Genomic DNA, 20621 nt, shown 5'->3' with positions numbered 1-20621 from the left:
TGGCATCACTGCAATGGGAGTCTAATTCAGTTTAAATCAACTAATTTGTACAAAATCTTTATAAATTACACAAACAAACCTTCCTCGTAAGAAAGTCAACCTATTAGTGAAAACCGCATCGAAAACTCTACAGTAGTTTCTGAGATTAGCCCAAACACCCAGACAAAAGTGAGCAGGGGACTTCAATTTATATATGTACAGAATAGACAGAAAGAAGGTAGAAGAAGGTAGACAGTAATATATAAACTTAGCTGGTTAGTTTTCCATTTTTGTTCAAATAAGACATGAAAAAGTCTGCATTTCGGAAAATCTTATTAATAACGAAAGACATTATAGCAAACTTAAAGATAAATGTATATTGTTAGCAAGCTATAAGACACAGAAAGAAACGATCACTTTACATAGGTGCATAATCTATAGCAGACAGTTCATGAACACTGTCTGATATGAGATACTGACTTTTGTTAAAACAAAATACTAAATGTTATTGTTTCAAAAGATTTTTATTTTTATCATTCATGATTACATCATAAAAATAAAACAATTTCAGTGTGCGTGTGAATACATGTCGTTGTGTCACTAGGGTCTCCTTTATCCAAAAATATTTTTATAAAGGTAGACTTATATTTACCACATATTTATCTGTTTACCTATGTCTTTTCGCCAGGCTTCCCCACAGATACAGAATGAATGAACAAAATTAATTTGTTTCTGATAAGTTATCATCCTTCCTGTATTTCATCTTAATATTGTTTCAAAAGGCTCCTATTTCTTACAGTTACTTGTTTATCGTGGTACTATATTTGATATTGTACTTTTTTAACAATACCGGTTGATTTCAGTGTGAACATCGACAATTCGTAGGACAGAGTTTTCAGTACTCTAAATGAATCATGCTGAATATCCTACTTTATCACCCTTGATTAAATAGCTGAGTGTAGCCACTGCTTCCTGACTACAATCCAACACAGCACACAAGATTAAAGCTTTCAATTTGTACAGAATGTGCACCATGTGCAGTAGAGCTGCCATCGGTCTGGCAGTGATACTAGTGGGTAGACAGCTGCTGCAGAAAATTAGGACAAACACCTCCCAGGGCGCAGCTATCACTTGTCTCTGGTCTCTGCCATGCCCTTGAAGATGCTCTTGTACATGACGTCAATGGCCTTGCTCCAGGCCTGCTCCCCTACGGGGCTCTTGTGAATGTCCAAAGCATCCCTCAGCAGCTGCATCAGCACATCCTTCAGAACCTGTGAACAACACAACAGTGTCAGTGTAAGTGGCCACCAAAGTCGTAGCAATGGAGTCTGTAACGGTGATGCTGGGTAATTATCCTGTTGTGTTGCACTTAGAAATTAAAACTGTGGATTTCGTGTGTTTGTTGCATACTAAAATGTTTATGTAGACATGTAGAATATTTGGAGCATGTAGGAAGTCCAGTCAGCATTTTACCTCTATAAAAACACACAGCTCGAAGTTACAGCTAAGCAACTCACTATTATTGTATAGACGGGCTCATAATTGCACTGTTTTATCTCAGAAGTGATTATAATCTCTTCTTGAAGGATAGGATGAAGGGAAATGCTATACTTTATCTGGTCCATCTTGGACTGTAGTATGAAAATCGCGACTATTTGTAACATGAAAGATAATCATGTAACTTATCATTTCAGAGCCTGTTGAGACAAAGGTTTGTGGAAGCAGTCATCCGATTTAGATTGTATTTGGAGCAGGGATTTTATTTACTTTTAAGTGTGACCCAGTATGTGGCTGCGCCGCGGAAATGTCACTTTCGCCGCCGGCGACAATAGACGACGAGTGTCCGATGGAATTTCAGCGACCCATTGTAGTGTGGTTCTATCTGCCAGACTAGAAAGGATTGGTTTGTTTTCCTAAATCAAATCAACGTTGAATGGGTTGTAGAGGATACTCTCAACTTATTATGAACGTTGTAATCTTTCAGGCTCGATTAAGTGTGAGAGATTTTCCATTGACTTTCTGCTGACCTCAAAAATTCTGCCAGCAGTAATGCCAATATTTCGAGTACTCCTGACAGGACGGAGCACTTTCTATAGGAGTACTGTTAGTGGGAGAAAGGGGTGGCCAATTCGAATGCCCGCACTGTGTTCGTGGGCCTGACCTGAGTGGTGAAATATTTTAGAGAGTTGGGTGGCAGACCTCACGGATATAGCGGGCAACTCGGGCGCCACCTGGGGTGAAGGTGCTCTATGACAGTGTTACTTGTTTTTGATGTATTTTGGTGATACGTACTGACAAAAAATGTCATTTTCTTAGTATGGAGAACCTCAAAGAATCCACAAAAGCGTTTTCAGTGCGTGTGTATGGAGTTTTGAGCAGTTTTCTTATTTCGATTTTTGTAGGCAGTTGTGTGGTTTATTGTGCGCGCACGTGGTTTGGTAGAAAAAAGCTAGTATTTCTATTCAATTTTTTTGTCAAGCACATGAGTAGTAATAGGACGGATAGCCAAACACATTTTAGATTTCAAAAGGGCCACTCTACTGAATCAACTATTTATGCATTTAATAGGTACATAATAGAAGCCGAGCGAGTTGGTGCAGTGGTTAGCACACTGGACTCGCATTCGGTAGGACGACGGGTCAAACCCGCGTCCGTTCATTCTGAGTTAGGTTTTCCGTGATTTGCTGGCCGCTGTGGCCGAGCGGTTCTAGGCGCTTCAGCCCGGAACTGCGCTGCTGCTACGGTCGCAGGTTCGAATCCTGCCTCGGGCATGGGTGTGTGTGATGTCCTTAGGTTAGTTACGTTTAAATAGGTCTAAGTCTATGGAACTGATGACCTCAGATGTTAAGTCCCATAGTGCTTAGAGTCATTTGAACCATTTTTCTTTCCACATACGTCTCGCTAAATGACCGTGAGCTCATACGGAGGCTTAGAGAGTAATAATGATACTAGTGCCAGAAGTACCCTCCCAGACACATCCGGTATTTACAGTGGTATAACACGAACAGAGAACTGTCTATAATCGCCATTATTAATCCAGCAATACAAGCTGCATTTTGAGAGTAGGATACTAACCCTGAACTCGTCTTCTGGAACCTTGTGCCGGCCGTGATTGTTCCCGATCTTCAGTAACATCTCTTCTAGCACTTCAGGGTCGTCCAGGTTGCAGACGATGGAGTCTATGGAGTACATGACGCTGTTGGCGTGCGCCTTCAGCCTCTTGGACGTGGCGAGCTCGTCGCGCGGCAAGTCCGCGAAGCTGGAGAACCTCTTTTGCGCAGCGGGCAGCTTGTCGAAAAACCTGTCAAAGAAGCAGGGATACCGTCAGGGGGCCGTACAAAAGAACAGCTGCCCCACATCCTCCCATAGGTTTCCAGTATTTACATTTGCGCTGACTTTCGTAAAATATATCTAAATCTTGAAAATTATTGTAGTCAGACGAATTCCTTCAGACAAAATATTAATTATTTTACAAATTATTGTCACCCAGAGAAATAATGTATTAAGAGATATATACAGGGTGTTTCAGAAATACTTTCACAAGCTTTGGGAACAAGTTCCTTAGACCAAAACAAGAAAAAATGTGTAGTAAACATGAGTTCTAATAGACACAAACCCTACCTTAAGAGCTATGTGCATCTGTTCACCTTCGCTACTGTAAAACACATCTCTTCTATTGAAGAAGTGCTCACAGATCATAAGATTGCCTTTTAGAGTCCATGTTTATTGGATTATTTTTCTTGTTTTGGTCCACACTACCACATCCCAAAATACGGAAATCAAAGAGCATGCACTAGAACAGATCTGTTTTACAACATCGAACATGAATAAGTGGTTATAGCTCTTAATGTATCCATTTCGGACCCGTGCTTACAACACATTTTTTTCTTGTTTTATATAAGGAACCTCTTCCAAAAGTCTGTAAAAGAAATTTTGAAACACCCTTGATATGCCACTTACCTAAGGAATCATCTTCGAACCTGGTACAAATCACCATAAGAGAATCAATAAATCGACAATTGATACGCCCATTTTCTAACCAGGGACAGATGATTTGTCCCTTACAGCAACAAACGAAACCACTAACATTTTCGTGAACCAGAGAAAAACGAATGATGACATTTTTACTAAAGCTATCAATCAGTTTCCTGTCAATTAACCAGCACTCGCAAAAGGAAAGGTACATACTGCAATGCCTCCCACATGTCAGCAGTCAAAATCCGACATTTTCCTGCAAATCCAGCTCTCGGACTAGGATCTGATGTCAAAGAGATGCTGCCAACGGCGGGAGAAGATTTTCGGAACTGGATCTGATTTAACAAGTGTTGTCGTCTCAAACAAAGTGTGCAATCAATTCTTTAGAGAAATCTGCCCGTCTTTCGCAGAAAGAAGTGTTTGTACGTGCTGTGGTTAAAGCGGAAATCGTCAAGCTCTGTTAACTTTGAAGCCACATCGGCTGTTGAAATCTGGAGGGACCAGGAGCTCCTCTTTTACCTCAAGACTGTGCCTTGAAATCAACAAGATTCACACGGGAGGGAAAGGAAGTCGCCTTGCTCAGAATTGTCCAAAATTGAATGAACTGGCAGCTCCAGCAAGTGGACGAGTTACGTACCCTGCATATCTGTACTGTGTAGTAGTACAGGAAAGTCAGGGCTAGTTTTGTGTAACGTTTATAATAACGTCATGTTTACATAAATTGTACATCGTGACATGTTTTAAGGAGACGTACTGCTGGTCACATCTTCGTACCGAACAAAGTTACAAGAAAATAATCATGTCCACATCTTAAAATTGCCTATATCTCTCGCAGAAACCAAAGAAAACAACGAAAAGTGCATCTACACAGTGCAATTGATATATAACTACAACAACCAAGTGAAAATCTGTGCTTTAGGCGGACACGTTCTGTTGGTTCCAAGTAGTTCTTAAGCTCCAGAACAGATAGCAGCATCCCAGAAAACAGGGACGTCCCTATAACTGCGGGCAGTGGGGCGCAGATGTATCAATGGGACATTGCCAGGAGATACCGCGCTAGAACTGAGTATACCCACCACTGGCATTGAAAATGTCACTATAGCGAGGAAGAGCGTTCGCAAGTATCTTCAGGTATACCACATCCAGCAGACGTCACTTATTGATGATTAGATCATGTAAATCTCCCAAATTGTGGGGATGTTGACTGCTACGATTCACTTGGTGTTACAGATGGTCTCAAACTTTTTTTTACGGTATTAAGATCAAGTAATTCCGCGGGCCAGTGGTGATGTGGTAGGATGTCTGACGATTTGTTTTGTTTTGTTTTGCTTTAGGGCGCAAAATACAGCTGGGTTCATACACGCCCGAGTCAAAACTAGAGAACACGAACACAATGTGGGGTCCGTAAATACAGGAACGTGTGGGTGCAGCCCTGTGAACTCGGCTGAGCTCATATTGAAAGGCGAGAATATCTACCAGTAAATTAATCACGATAATGATAATTTCGATCCAACAAATTTGTATACAAACGTACCGGTAGTTGAGACAACTGAAATTATGAAAGACAACCTCCTCTGATATAGAAAGGCAGCGCCTGCTGAAACTTACGAACTCATAAAATTACTACAGCTCGCGCTATCAGATAATTATTTTGAATTTTATAAGAAATTATACACACAAAAAGGTGGGGTACCAATGGGGAAACTGCGTAGCAGGTACCATCGCAGATACGTTTCTCACATTTTATTGACAGAAGAGAAAAGAAAAGATATGAAAACCCGATAAACAAAACACAAAAGACAACATTAAGATCGCACATCTACATATTGCACAATATCTCTGGCATGAAATATCCCTGACTACCTAAGGTATGATTTATTTGTAAATATGAAGCAGCATTGGAAGGATTTGTCATTTTACAAGTATAAAAAAATAACGTGACATTTGTATAGATGGTAAATTCTTAATCTGTATTAACAACATAGAAAATACAAAAAATTACGTTCCAAGATGATTTATGGACGTCCTGCACAGTAAAGGACAAAGGTAAATTCTTAATCTATATTAACAACATAGAAAATACAAAAAAATTGCGTTCCAAGATGATTTATGGACGTCCTGCATAGTAAAGGACAACATAAAATCACGTAGATGTAGAATAAAACGATGTATAAATGTGACGTCAACAGGAACACATGGCGGTGGCACAGATGCTGAAAAAAGCTTGTTATAAGCTTATGTAATCAACAAGACATAAACAATTTGCAGCTAATTGTGTCAAAAGTATAAAGAAGATGTCACATTATGACCTTATGCAAGCTGCAGGCCCAGCAGAGAAAAGAAAAAGAGTAACTCGTGGTCACCAAAAATGATACATACTGGTTCATATTCAGGGTAACCTGAATGAGCCGGCGTAAGTCGTGATCCGAAAATACCGTCGCAACATCACAGATAAACCTCTGGCTAGAACTACACCCTCCACGCACGGTTCTAGGCGCTCAGTCCGGAACCGCGCGACTGCTACGGTCGCAGGTTCGAATCCTGCCTCGGGCATGGATGTGTGTGATGTCCTTAGGTTAGTTAGGTTTAAGTAGTTCTAAGTTCTAGGGGACTGATGACCACAGATGTTAAGTCCCATAGTGCTCAGAGCCATTTGAACCATTTTTGAACCAATTCCTGTCTAGTTGAAAGCGGCTGTACATGACAAGTGTGACTCTCATCCCTGGTCCCTCTCGGTTAGAGTCTTTCTTCAAAAAAATGGTTCAAATGGTTCTGAGCACTATGGGACTCAACTGCTGAGGTCATTAGTCCCCTAGAACTTAGAACTAGTTAAACCTAACTAACCTAAGGACATCACAAACATCCATGCCCGAGGCAGGATTCGAACCTGCGACCGTAGCGGTCTTGCGGTTCCAGACTGCAGCGCCTTTAACCGCACGGCCACTTCGGCCGGCAGAGTCTTTCTTCGACCACTGTTTTTACGGCACGTGACATGGTTGCGTGTGGTGTACCACTCTTTGTACACACATTGGACGGTCTGCGATGACACACCAACAAATCGGGCAACTTCGATCATGGTGTATAGATGGGCACTTCCAAACACTCTTTCCTGCCATTATGTCACCTCTCTACGTCATCCCTCATTCTCTAAGATCGACTGGCACATTCCGTTACGCAACTCTTTTTCTGGAAACGGTCAATTACGTATGCAAATTCATAATGAAAGAACCATTTGATAGAAATACTCAATTGAGGTCGAGGAATGCGATAAACAGCGGTACTAGTGATTGTTGGTAATTGACTAATCGAGCCCTACTTTTCTTTTACTCGTGATTCGAATTTGCATGGTTTGCAGAAGTGAAAGAACATTGAAAGCATTCTGAGCAGTGGAAGAAGCACTCAGATTGCCAGGGACAATACAGTCAGCCACCATCCCTAGAGCCAACTCACAGAAGGCTTGCGGAGGGAGAGGAGAGGCTCCATTGCCCATTGGCCATTAGCCGTGCTTTTGTTGTGACACACCGCGACGTCCATCTTCGCTATGAATGAACGAAGATAGGAACTTCAGTCGTGAAAACTCCTGGGAAAAAGTTTTACAAGCTGGGAGTAGAGTGAGAAGGTTCATTTTTTAGCAGAAGACACTATTGTGCCTAAATGTAGACGGTTAACTGTTTCTTAGAAAGCACTGGACAACGGAGATAAACATCTCAAAGACATATTGGGATCCCGCAGTTGTGGGAACGTACTGAGTCTCCAAAATACAAATGTTGACACTAGATAAGAACCGCCAGCATTTTTGTTGCTGTGGTCTTCAGTCCTAAGACTGGTTTGATGCAGTTCTCCATGCTGCTCTAACCTGTGCAACATTCTTCATCTCCCAGTACCTACTGCAACCTACATCCTTCTGAATCTGCTTGGTGTGTTCATCTCTTGGTCTCCCTCTATGATTTTTACCCTCCACGCTGCCCTCCAATACTAAATTGGTGATCCCTTTATGCCTCAGAACATGTCCTATCAACCGATCCCTCCTTATAGTCAAGTTGTGCCACAAATTCCTCTTCTCCCCAGTTCTATTCAATACCTCCTCATTAGTTATATGATCTACCCACCTAATCTTCATCATTCTTCTGTGGCACCACATTTCGAAAGCTTCTTTTCTCTTATCGTCCAAATTATTTATCGTCCATGTTTCACTTCCATACATGGTAACACTCCATACAAATACTTTCAGAAATGACTTCCTTGCACTTAAATCTATACTCGATGTTAACAAATGTCTCTTCATCAGAAACTCTTTCCTTGCCATTGACAGTCAGCATTTTATATCCTCTCTACTTCGACCATCGTCCGTTATGTTGCTCCCCAAATAGCAAAACTCCTTTACTACTTTAAGTGTCTCATTTCCTAATCTAATTCCCTCAGCATCATCCGACTTAATTCGACTACATTCCACTATCCTCGTTTTTTTTTATTGACGTTCATCTTATATCCTCCTTTCAAGACACTGTCCATTCCTTTCAACTGCTCTTCCAAGTCCTTTGCTGTCTCTGACGGAATTACAATGTCATCGGCAAACCTCGAAGTTTTTGCTTCTTCTCTACGGACTTTAATACCTACTCCGAATTTTTCTTTCGTTTTATTTACTGATTGCTCAATATACAGATTGAATAACATCGGGGAGAGGCTAAAACCCTGTCTCACTCCCTTCCCAACCACTGCTTCCCTTTCATGTCCCTCGACTCTTATAAGTGCCATCTGGTCTCTGTACAAATTGTAAATAGCCTTTCGCTCCCTTTATTTTACCCCTACCACCTTCAGAATTTGAAAGAGAATATTCCAGTCAACATTGTCAAAAGCTTTCTCTAAGTCTTCAAATGCTAGAAACGTAGGTTTGCCTTTCCTTAATCTATCTTCTAGGATAAGTCGTAGGGTCAGTATTGCCTCTCGTTTTCCAATATTTCTACGGAATCCAAACTGATCTTCCCCGACGTCGGCTTCTACCAGTTAGTCCATTCGTCTGTAAAGAATTCGCCAGCATTGACAAACGTAAATGAACTACAGTTCAGAAAGAGAAATAGGACGGCTTCAACGAAGACCGCCTCATTGATCACAGAGAGAGACAGAGAGAGTAAGTGAAGCGAACTTTGTCAGTGGAAGATGGTAAGACAAATCCTGTTGGTTAACCTTCTGGAGGAAGGGGCTATTATTTTCTAAGGAGAATATGTATGAGTCAGTGCTCAGAAGATCCAGAGCCCAAACAATCTGAATTTAGTAAGAGAGACAAAACACGGCAATATGAAGTTTCCTAGTAGTAAATCTTCGATCAGAAATCATCTTTCGCTCTCGGTCTTCAGGGGCCTCCGCTTCCAGACTTCCACCCTGAGAGCCAACGTCAACTCTGCCGGCTTGACATGCCACCTGAGGTGACCTAGAAAATTGTCGAGCTGATCTGCACTTAGAAGCTGGGGAGGGTCGTCCGTTCCTCCAGTGATTGATTCTCACGCCACTTCAGTCTACGCCTGCGATACTGTGGCGAGATCGAGCCACAACCACGATATGATGTGTAGGGGTATTGAAGTCATTTCATACTAATTCATTTATTTCAGGCTTCACTCTGAATATTTGTGTTTTAACGCCAGTGAAGTCTCCTTTCATCTCAAACCACTGGTGTGATGTATTTCCTTATGTACTGTTAGTATCATATTTTTTCAATTAACGTCACAACAATCACTGGCAACTTCGGAACCACAATTAATTCGACTGAGTGATTATTATCATCTTTCCCCGCAAATGTCAGATATGCCAAGGCCTTATTCTATTAATGTTGCCATTGTTTTCCAGTCGTTTTGTCAATAATTTTATCGGAATAAATCAAAGTAACTGTGATTTGAGTCTCAGTTAATACTCACAAATTTCCCCAGTCATTATTTTGGAGGGTACCTAGATATTATTGCGACGCCTGGAAGGCTTACCTTGCAGTTTTAGAAACCAAGCCACCTTACATTAGACACCATTTGACTGCTTCGGCTTACGCCAGCAGTGGAGGGTCACACTGTTGCCTGGTACCAATTCTACACCATCTACGGCGCTTCGAGCGCTTATGTACCAGCGGTCGTAAAAGGGTTAAAAGCAGTGATACCAGTATTTCCTGATCAGTGAATGCCTTGAACAGGCACAGCGTAAGCAGGGTGGGCTGACCTGAGGAAGAGCTGGACGCCATTGTTGGTGATGTCCTTCCTTACAGAGCCCCACGTGGTGACGACGAAGTCCTTCTCGCGCGGCGTCAGCCCTGTCACGGGGTCGGGGACCTCCGGCAGCGCGGGCGTCGCCTTGCCGCCGCCCCACAGGAAACTCAGCAGCGCTCCCATCCTGATACCGAACGATATCTGTATCTGCAATGGACACACACGACGTCTTAAAATCAAACAAAGAGTAGCATGGTTCTTTCTCCCCAACCCTTTATCACTATAATCGACATGGTCACCAGAGATATTCAGAAATTGGCAGCTGGGACACTGCTGATCATGTTCTTCTGGTTGATGAAGACAGTAACTACCCTCAAAGACACGTCAAAATATGGACGAAATGCATTGAGCAGTTCAGACTAAGCCTCAGTATAAAGACGCCTGAATAACTGTCAACAGTTACCAAGAGAGACGGTACAGATTTGAAAAAGACAAATATCCTCAAGTACTTTGTTTCAAAATTCGCTGCTGACGGCTCACTCGTTCACGACATCACAAACTGCGTAAGCAATGCACGGCTTAGATGTAGGACAGTGAATGGCGTGCTTTGTGATACGAAGATATCGGACCAACTGAAATCCAAAATACACCCTCTGCAATCCGTCCAGATGCCTCTGTGGTGCAGAATGTTGGCCTGCAGCAAAAGAAGCTACGACATGCGGTGATAGCAACCATAATGCTTCGCTGGATCTGACCAGACACCTCATGACCATGTAACTAATGATACTCGTATAATCCGCTCGTGGTGCAGAGTGGCACTTATCACTGAGAGGATGAGGGAAAGTTGTCTTCGGTGTCACAGATTTCGTGCAAATCAACAAGCAACAGCAAAAAGAGGGTTTTCGTTGAAAGTCTATGGTAAAGGATCTATTGGGAGATGTGGCAACGTTGGCTAGATGCTCCCCATGTACTCCTCAAGATATTGGGTCTCATTCCTCACCAAGCACAAGATCTTAGCAATCCGAGACACAGCCATGAGGGCTGATCCCATTGTATTACGAGACAAATACAGAGGGATAAGAAAAAAAGAAGAACAACGTATTTGGCGATTTTGGGCGGGAGACCCTGACGGGTTATCCAACCACCTAATTGGGAAGGGGTTTCTTTCCACTTGGTGTACGAGAGTGTGTACATTGAGCGTGGGTGACGGTGATGGGTGCAGAGAGTGGTGTCATTTTTGTATTGTGTCGTGATGACAGAAAGGGGAAGATGAACCTGGTGCTGACTCATAGCATACTTCTCTCCAATAGTACCAAGTAACGGAATTAACATCCCCTTGCGACAAATCACCATCACGAATGTTACATCTCCATATTTCACGAGACACTATAAAGAGGTTTGGAATTTAATCCATGGTACTGGCGCAAAGTCTCTGATGATCAGAAAATTTTCGCCAACCCCTCGCCTCCTCTTACTGACCAAACACTAGTGGAGGAAATTCTTCCCACACCAGGGCGAGGAACACATCATAGGAGAGTGCATAGATGTACAATTCAAATGTCGAATGGAATTATTGACTAGGATATCAAACAGGCTGGGTTCACCCACGTGTCGAAAAAGGCGCCCTTCCTCCGTGCTCAATGCCCAGCTTTCCTTGCGAACATGTGAGAGTTGTGTCATATGTGTATTTGTAGAGCGCTGGTGAGTGTAAAGGTTGATTAGCTGATTTGGGGGAGGAGACCAAACACCGATGTCATCGGTCCCATCGGATCAGGGAAGGAAATCGGCCGTACCCTTTCAAAGGAACCATTCCGACCTTTGCCTGAAGCGATTTAGAGAAATCACGGAAAACCTAAATCAGGATGGCCGAACGCGGGTTTGAACCGTCGTCTTCCTGAACGCAAGTCCAGCGCGCTAACCGCTGCGGCACCTATTTCGGTGAGTGTAATGCATGTGCGTATAGTGTAGTGTTATGTTAGTATTATATGATGATGGCAAAAGGGAGCGGCTGAAGCCCGGTGCCGGCCCATAACCTATTCCTCTCATTAGCAAGGGGGCCGCCGATCTTAACGTATCCATCTGAAGCACAGATCACTACCAACAGTGTCACATGTCTTTCACTTCGTAAGACACTGCAAAGAGAATCCAGGACACTGGTGCGAAGACTGCTGATCAGAAACTTTATGCCACCGCCTCTTCTCACCCAGCAGGCCAGATACTAGCAGCAAAAATTTCACCCAGCACCAGGATTCGAATAGATTTACCCCAAATCGAGAGCAGCGCACTGGCGTGCGTGAACGAGTTCGGCTATGGAAGTACGAGCGTCGATGGAAAGGAGTAGAGAGTGTGGTAGGCAGAAGTATAAGGCTTGCTGACGACATGGCAGTGTTAGCGGAATCGAAGAAGTTGCTTCATGAAATGGTGCAAGACCTATATCTGAAATGAGAAGAACTTGGAATGAAAATAAATAAGAAAAAGACGAAAGCATAGTACTGTGAGGAAAAGGAGAGAAAGCCAAAGTAACAACAGACCGACAAAAACTACAGTAGGCGGCAAAATTAACTACTACGTAACTATTATAGCGGAGGAGTTAAAATAGACACAGACGTAAGCTCGAGAATGGCGGTAGCCAAGAAGGTGTTCTACAAAGATGACATTCCTATGCGAGCAAATGAACAAAAATCGGAGGAAAACAGTGGCTATTCCTCTATGCAAAGCATAGCTTTCTACGTGGCAAAGACGTGGAAATCAATAAATAATGAAGAAAGAAGCCTGGAAGGAGTCGGAAAGAAACTAGAGGGAGGTGCTGAGAAGAGGTTAGGAGAAAATAAACTCCTTAGACACTATATGGAAAGCGCCAAGCCGAATAACTGCTTACTAAATGGCCAGAGGTGGACCAACGCGTTAGTGACTTGCTCAATTTGTGAAACTCTTTCTCTTGAATAAATCATCCATATTTTCTGAAATAGTAATTAGTTGTTTGTCTCTATATGTACATCATACCTGCCGATTTCCGTCCCATTCGAATAATTCCTTCATGATTCGTATTCTTTTTTTGTCTTAGAGTTTATTATATGTGGTTAGGGCATTACAGACAGTCAGTGCGACTGATGTGAATACTTGGTATGAGGCAGTAGGCAGTGTGTCTCTATTAATCGCGGACAACGCCAGGGGCGTAAAGACCTCTGGTGTACCTCAGCGATACGTAGTAGGACCGTTATTGTCCATGGCATTTCTTAATGGCTTAACGAATAACGTTCTTAGTTCTCTCAGGCTGTCTACAAGCGAGGATAGGAAGGTTACGCCGTTGCAAAATTTTTGCTGTCAGCTTACCCTAAAGATACGTAGATGCAATGCAATTTTTGTACCCAAGGGAAATTAATACAGCTTGTAAAACTTCGCCCTGAAAACTACAGTTTTAAGATTTCTGGCGCAAACCAGACTCACAGAAGTGAAATTCGAATAATTAGACGAAAAGGTTCCATAACGCTTGACACTACAATGAGAAAGATACTATGTCACATTCGCTATTCAAACTTGTATTAGAGCAGGGGAAGCACTATCAAACAGGAAATTTAAGTTCCCTTCCATAATTAAATCAAGTCACACACGCTGTATGCAGAAGTTACAAAGCAACTATTTACAGTTTTATTTCTGTTTGTACTGCGAGTAAGAAAATCGTGTATTTGGATAAATATCTGCTTCATAACCACATAAAAATTTGTTCGAGCTATTGCTTGTAGTAAGAACTCCACAATCCTATATTGTAGTTCAGGGAGTAATTACCCCCTCAGGAGTGAAATGAAATTTTCTGAGGGGTGAAAACAGAAAGGGTTTGCTTGTGTCTGTCACGAAATTAAATCATTTTTAAATGATAATATTGGTTATATGAGTTATCAATAATTACTTTTTCTCAATTATTAGCATTAATGCGTGACACTATCCGGAGGAGATAACAGGTTACTCATATAGACCACTCACTACATACATACTTTGTGCTTTTTACCATACATCGATGACGGGAAACGTTTGACATAGACGTAACAAATACCAAATGTTTGATTAAAGTGTGTTCTCCACATTGTAATAGTTTGTGCAGTAGACCAGAAATTGCGTCGTTACTCACTTCAAAACAGATAAATGAACTAATTGTCAATACGAAACAACAGTGAGTACATAAGTTTACTGTAGCACTCTACATATTATTATTATTATTATTATTATTATTATTATTATTTTATTGGTCAGACACAAAGCATTAACAGTCTGAAATCCACCAATTTCCGACAGTAAGGAGTCCAGCAAAGTGATTTACTAACAGTAAGTACAAGGCACACACTTTAAATAAGTTAACTTTAAATTGGGGCGCACAGTGTAGGTGAAGCAGTTATCACTAGGGAGAGGGGTAATGCAGGGAAAATAAATGTTTTGTACCAAGTGCCCACGCCACTGGGATAGTCAGCTTTCTTACCTGAGAATGTATTGTAGCTAGCTCTCGCGATACACCGGGAACTGATTCAACATTCATTTCAAAACAACACTCACACACACACACACACAGACACACAGACACACAGACACACACACACACACACACACACACACACACACTTCCAGAACGCAACACGTGGAAAAGAACTGTCCATCGAAGATTTATATATGCGAAAGTAGATTTTTGAATATGATAGAAATGAAAATAAAAAGAAAGAAGTGAGTGGATCTGGGGCTTGATTTAAGTCGTACGCTGACTGAGAACAATTCAAATACGTACAAAAAAGGTTGTTGGGTTGTTAGACGTAATCAGTACCAATTGTCTCACTGACTCACTAGTTCGTAGCTTGATAAAACACCCACAAAAACGAAATATAATTCAGCTTCCATAATTTTAAAAATATAACTGTTCAAAGAGTTTTCTTTTTCATTCTAAAGGCGCTAAAGTTGGTGATGTGGAGGAGGGTGGTTGCAGGGTGTTGGTACTAGAAAATGTCCGATTGCACTCCTGGGTAATGGTTCAAGAAAGGCTGGGAGGCCGGGTAAGGCCTGGCGAGGCGAGTTAAGGCCTGGTTAAGGTACGGGTCTTTGTTTCCGGAGGACAGCGGTTCAAATCGCCTACCGACCACCTAGGTTTTATCTTTCCGTGGTTTTCCCATAAACCGCTTGATGCAAATACCGGATTGGTGTCTCAGTACAGGCCATCGCCGATGTCTCTCCCCATTTTTCCCCAACCCGAGTGGATTTTCCGCCTCTAACGACCTCATCGCCCAAGGGAATTCAAACCCTACAGTCCGAATACAGTTCGTAACTGACGTTTGAGGTCTAAAGTAGCTTAAAGTGTTGTCTGCAGGCATCTGCCAAAGCGCTCCGCTTACCACATACGAGGTGCGGCTAGAAAAAAACCGGACTGATCCTGGAAAAAACATTTATTTACAATTATTTACAATTACATGTTATCTCCTTCAATGTACTCTCCTCCTCGGTCTCTACACCGCTCCATACGAATTTTCCACTGTTCATAGCAATGCTGCAGATCATTTTCGGTAAGTCCATACATTACTTCCGTCGCTTTTTCTTTTACTGCTTCAACAGTCTCAAATCTAGTTCCTTTCAAAGCTGACTTGACTTTAGGGAAAAGAAAAAAGTCACAGGGGGCCAAATCAGGTGAGTAGGGTGGATGATCTAAGATGGGAATGTTGTGTTTTGCCAAAATCTTCTTCATTACCTTGAATTTCGATTTTGACATTCGGTTTTTTTTTTTTTTTTTTTTTTTTTTTTTTTTTTTTTTTTGTCGTGGAGAACCAGGAGTTTTCCAATGCATCGATTGGCGTTTAGTTTCGGGATCGTAAGTAAAAAACCACGATTCATCGCAAGTAATAACATTTTGTAAGAAGGTGGGATCACTTTCAATGTTTTCCAGGATGTCAGAACAAATCATTCTTCGGCGTTCCTTCTGTTCAATTGTGAGACACTTTGGAACCATTTTTGAACACACTTTGTTCATGTTGAAACTTTCATGAAGAATCTGCCTAACACTTTCCTTGTCAACTCCTGTTAACTCAGACACTGCTCTGATTGTTAAACGGCGATCTTGTCGAACAAGTTTACCAATTTTTTCAATGTTTGCATCAGTTTTTGCTGACAATGGTCTGCCAGTGCGAGTGTCATCACTGGTGTCTTCGCGGCCATCTTTAAATCGTTTAAACCACTCAAACACTTGTGTTCGCGATAAACAATCATCGCCGTACACTTGTTGTAACATTACAAACGTTTCACTTGCAGATTTTCCTAGTTTGAAACAAAATTTGATGTTAACACGCTGTTCTTTCTGTACACTCAACATTTTCCGACGCACAGACAAAATGTCAACTACTTAAAACAGACGCCACGGGCAGACTGAGTGCAGGAGGCAGATGAAACTCGAGCAGTAGGCGGAGCGAGAGTCACGTGACAGGCCACGCGACTTTCAGCCTTATTGCATTCGTTTTATTGTTTCACCAGTACTAGTCCGGTTTTTTTTCTAGCCACACCTCGTACATACAAAATTGCTTTAGTCTACCTGCTACAAAATTCACGTTAAGACTCTTAGATCCCATGTGTGTTATACAATGATGAGTAAGAACGCTATGACCACGTACTTAATAGTGTGCTAGTCAACCTTTGGAAACTAATATTGCAGCAGTTATGTGTGTGACGTATTCGACATGCCCTTGATAGATTTTCGGAAGCGTTTACGCACGGGTCACAACGATCCCCAGTGGTTTGTGGATGCGTATCTGGAGCCCAACAGTGCGCCAGAGGTGTTCCATCGGGTTGACTATCATACGCCTCAAACCTCTGTGGAAATTTTCTGGCCGTATGACATGGAGAGTTATTTTGTTGGCAGATGCCATCGCCATCCCTGAAGACATCAACCATGGAGGGATGCAGATGGCCCGCAACAATATTCATGCAGTCCATAGATTTCACAGTACCTTCGATGTCCGCCCCGATAGCTGAGTGGTCAGCGTGACGGATTGCCGTCCTACGGGCCCGAGTTCGATTCCCGGCTGGGTCGGGGGTTTTCTCCGCTCAGGGACTGGGTGTTGTGTTGTCTTCATCATCATTTCATCCCCATTCGGCGCGTAGGTCGCCCAATGTGGTGTCGAATGTAATAAGACCTGCACCAAGGCGGCCGGACCTGCCCCGGAAGGGGCCTCCCGGCTAATGACGCCAACCGCTCATGCGAGCAGCCATTCGTCTCGATGACCGCATGTCCGGGCATGACCATCGACCTGGCGTAATGAGAAACCTGGTTTACCCGACCAGGTGACACATTGCCATTGATTCACGGTCCAGTCTAGATGGTCCCGTGACCACTGCAGTCGTGATAGACGAGGTTGTTGTGTCACCGGCTATCCTGAGCAGGCATGCCTCAGATCACAATAACCGGCTCCTCTATTATTGGTTTTACCGTTCTATAATCACAAAGATCTTCACGGCAGTAGCACGCGAACGGCCGCCGAGCTTCGCTGTTTCCGAGTAGCCATTCCCAGTCACAGGGCCATAACAATCGGCGCTTCGTCAGTGGAATTCGCCATGTGCTGCCCGTAGCGTCACTAGAATGTTTAGCCAGCGTTCTCTGCTCGGCAAGGAAATCGTTTCTGAAGAAGAGAAATTTGTTAACATCGAGTATAGATTTAAGTGTCAGGAAGTCGTTTCTGAAAGTATTTGTATGGAGTGTAGCCATGTATGGAAGTGAAACATGGACAATAACCAGTTTGGACAAGAAGAGAATGAAGCTTTCGAAATGTGGTGCTACGGAAGAATGCTGAAGATAAGGTGGGTAGATCACGTAACTAATGAGGAGGTATTGAATAGGATTGGGTAGAAGAGAAGTTTGTGGCACAACTTGACTAGAAGAAGGGATCGGTTCGTAGGACATGTTTTGAGGCATCAAGGGATCACAAATTTAGCATTGGAGGGCAGCGTGGAGGGTAAAAATCGTAGAGGGAGACCAAGAGATCAATACACTAAGCAGATTCAGAAGGATGTAGGTTGCAGTAGGTATTGGGAGATGAAGAAGCTTGCACAGGATAGAGTAGCTTGGAGAGCTGCATCTAACCAGTCTCAGGACTGAAGACCACAACAACAACAACAACAACATTCATCACTGTCTCTAAGAATGTCAAAAATCTGTTCTTAGTTTTAACTGTCAGTTAGAGTTATGTTAGTATTTTTGAAGCGAACACATTAGCCATCTCGGAAACAGCTTCAAACGAATGATGTCGTATGCCGGAAACTTGTTTGCACACGGAAATAGCTTTTCCTGCGTTGATTATCAAAATACCCACTTGCCAACGAAGCTTTTTGAAGTAGTGTACTGCATTACATGTCAGTCCACGTAAAATAGAGTTGCCATGTTTCGATAAGTCGCACGTAAAAACGGGATTTTTCCGTGGTTCATACCTCGGGTTATGTCGGTGATAGAAAGGTAGGGTCTGGTTTTTAGGATAGCCCTTGGGCTAGGGACCATTTATATATCCAGGGACTTATGAAGGTACCAGTTAGTACATGGGCGGTTTCTGAGAACACACTTTTAAAAAAGCGATTTTCACCCTTTTTCTGCTTCAGCAGCGAATATCTAAATAACTAACCACAGAAAATCGCTCAAATTTTAACGGTATATTCTCTAGGCATTTAGCAAGAAGTGTCATCCTCCGGTTTTCAAAAACCTTTATGCCTTATCCAGAAATACCCCAAAGACATGGTTTTTCGGTACCAGGGCCGAGCCGCGAGACGACTATGTGCAGGAGACGGCTCAAATTTTTACTGTACATTCCTATGATCACTATCTCGAACAACCTTGAATATGTTATAGATACACTACTGGCCACTAAAATTGCTACACCACGAAGATGATGTGTTACAGACGCGAAATTTAACAGACAGGAAGAAGATGCTGTGATATGCAAATGATTAGCTTTTCAGAGCATTCACACAAGGTTGGTGCCGGTGGCGACACCTACAACCTGCTGACATGAGGAAAGTTTCCAACCGATTTCTCATGCACAAACAGCAGTTGACCGGCGTTGCCTGGTGAAACGTTGTTGTGATGCCTCGTGTAAGGAGGAGAAATGCGTACCATCACGTTTCCGGCTTTGATAAAGGTCGGATTGTAGCCTATCGCGATTGCGGATTACCGAATCGCAACATTCCTGCTCGCGTTGGTCCAGATCCAATGACTGTTAGCAGAATATGGACTCGGTGGGTTCAGGAGGGTAATACGGAACGCCGTGCTGGATCCCAACGGCCTCGTATCACTAGCAGTCAGGTTGACAGGCATCTTATCCGCATGACTGTAACGAATCGTGGAGCCACGTCTCGATGCCTGAGTCAACAGATGGGGACGTTTGCAACACTACAACCATCTGCACGAACAGTTCGACAACGTTTGCAGCAGCATGGACTAACAGCTCGGAGACCATGGCTACCGTTACCCTTGACGCATCACAGACAGGAGAGCCTGCGATGGTGTACTCAACGACGAACCTGGCTGCACGAATGGTAAAACGTCATTTTTTCGGATGAATCCGCGTTCTGTTTACAGCATCGTGATGGTCGCATCCGTGTTTGGCGACATCGCGGTGAACGCACATTGGAAGCGTGTATTCGTCATCGCCATACTGGCGTATCACCCGGCGTGATGGTATGGGGTGCCATTGGTTACACGCCTCGGTCACCTCTTGTTCGCACTGACGGCACTTTCAACAGTGGACGTTACATTTCAGATGTGTTACGACCCGTGGCTCTACCCTTCATTTGATCCGTGCGAAACCCTACATTTCAGCAGGATAATGCACGACCTCATGTTGCAGGTCCTGTACGGGCCTTTCTGGATACAGAAAATGTTCGACTGCTGACCTGGCCAGCACATTCTCCAGATCTCTCACCAAATGAAAACGTCTGGTCAATGGTGGCCGAGCAACTGGCTCATCACAATACGCCAGTCACTACTCTTGATGAACTGTGGTATCGTGTTGTAGCTGCATGGGCAGCTGTATCTGTACACGCCATCCTAGCTCTGTTTGACTCAATGTCCAGGCGTATCATGGCCGTTATTACGGCCAGAGGTGGTTGTTCTGGGTACTGATTTCTCAGGGTCTATGCACCCAAATTGCGTGAAAATGTAACCACATGTCAATTCTAGTATAATATGTTTGTCCAATGAATATCCGTTTATTATCTGCATTTCTTCTTGGGGTAGCAATTTTAATGGCCAATAGTTTATCTTTTCAGGATATCTTTATCATCAGAAGGTTTCTGGGAACCCCATATTGTAGTACAGTACTAATGCACATGAACTTAAAATGAGGTCTGTGGTGTAAAATTACTGACTCATTAACTTCTGATGAAGGCACCCAGCGGAAACATGCTCCTACCAGAGGACAAAAAAGGCGAATATTCTTCTGTTTAAAAGACTCTGACTGAAAACTTGGGTACCAGCTC

At 42.9% G+C, this 20621-nt stretch overlaps 1 protein-coding gene across 2 annotated transcripts in view; it reads right to left on the bottom strand.

Annotated features, from left to right (window-relative positions):
- LOC126234748 (globin C, coelomic-like) overlaps window positions 1-20621 on the bottom strand; it is a 187206-nt gene that overhangs the window by 134063 nt on the left and 32522 nt on the right. The window contains exons 2-4 of one of the 2 annotated variants that reach the window (XM_049943494.1): window positions 10153-10346; window positions 3055-3280; window positions 563-1250 (exon numbers count right to left, since the gene is read on the bottom strand). The exons of the other annotated variant lie outside the window; for it this stretch is intronic. Of the exons in view, the coding sequence (XP_049799451.1) occupies window positions 1107-1250; window positions 3055-3280; window positions 10153-10346 (564 nt within the window). The 3' untranslated portion in view covers window positions 563-1106. Of the gene's footprint in view, window positions 1-562; window positions 1251-3054; window positions 3281-10152; window positions 10347-20621 lie in introns of those variants that run through there. 2 annotated transcript variants of the gene reach the window in all.

The sequence above is a fragment of the Schistocerca nitens genome, chromosome 2, assembly GCF_023898315.1.
Source record: "Schistocerca nitens isolate TAMUIC-IGC-003100 chromosome 2, iqSchNite1.1, whole genome shotgun sequence".
NCBI classification, from domain to species: Eukaryota; Metazoa; Arthropoda; class Insecta; order Orthoptera; family Acrididae; genus Schistocerca; species Schistocerca nitens.
This window is presented reverse-complemented; position numbering and strand designations above follow the sequence as displayed.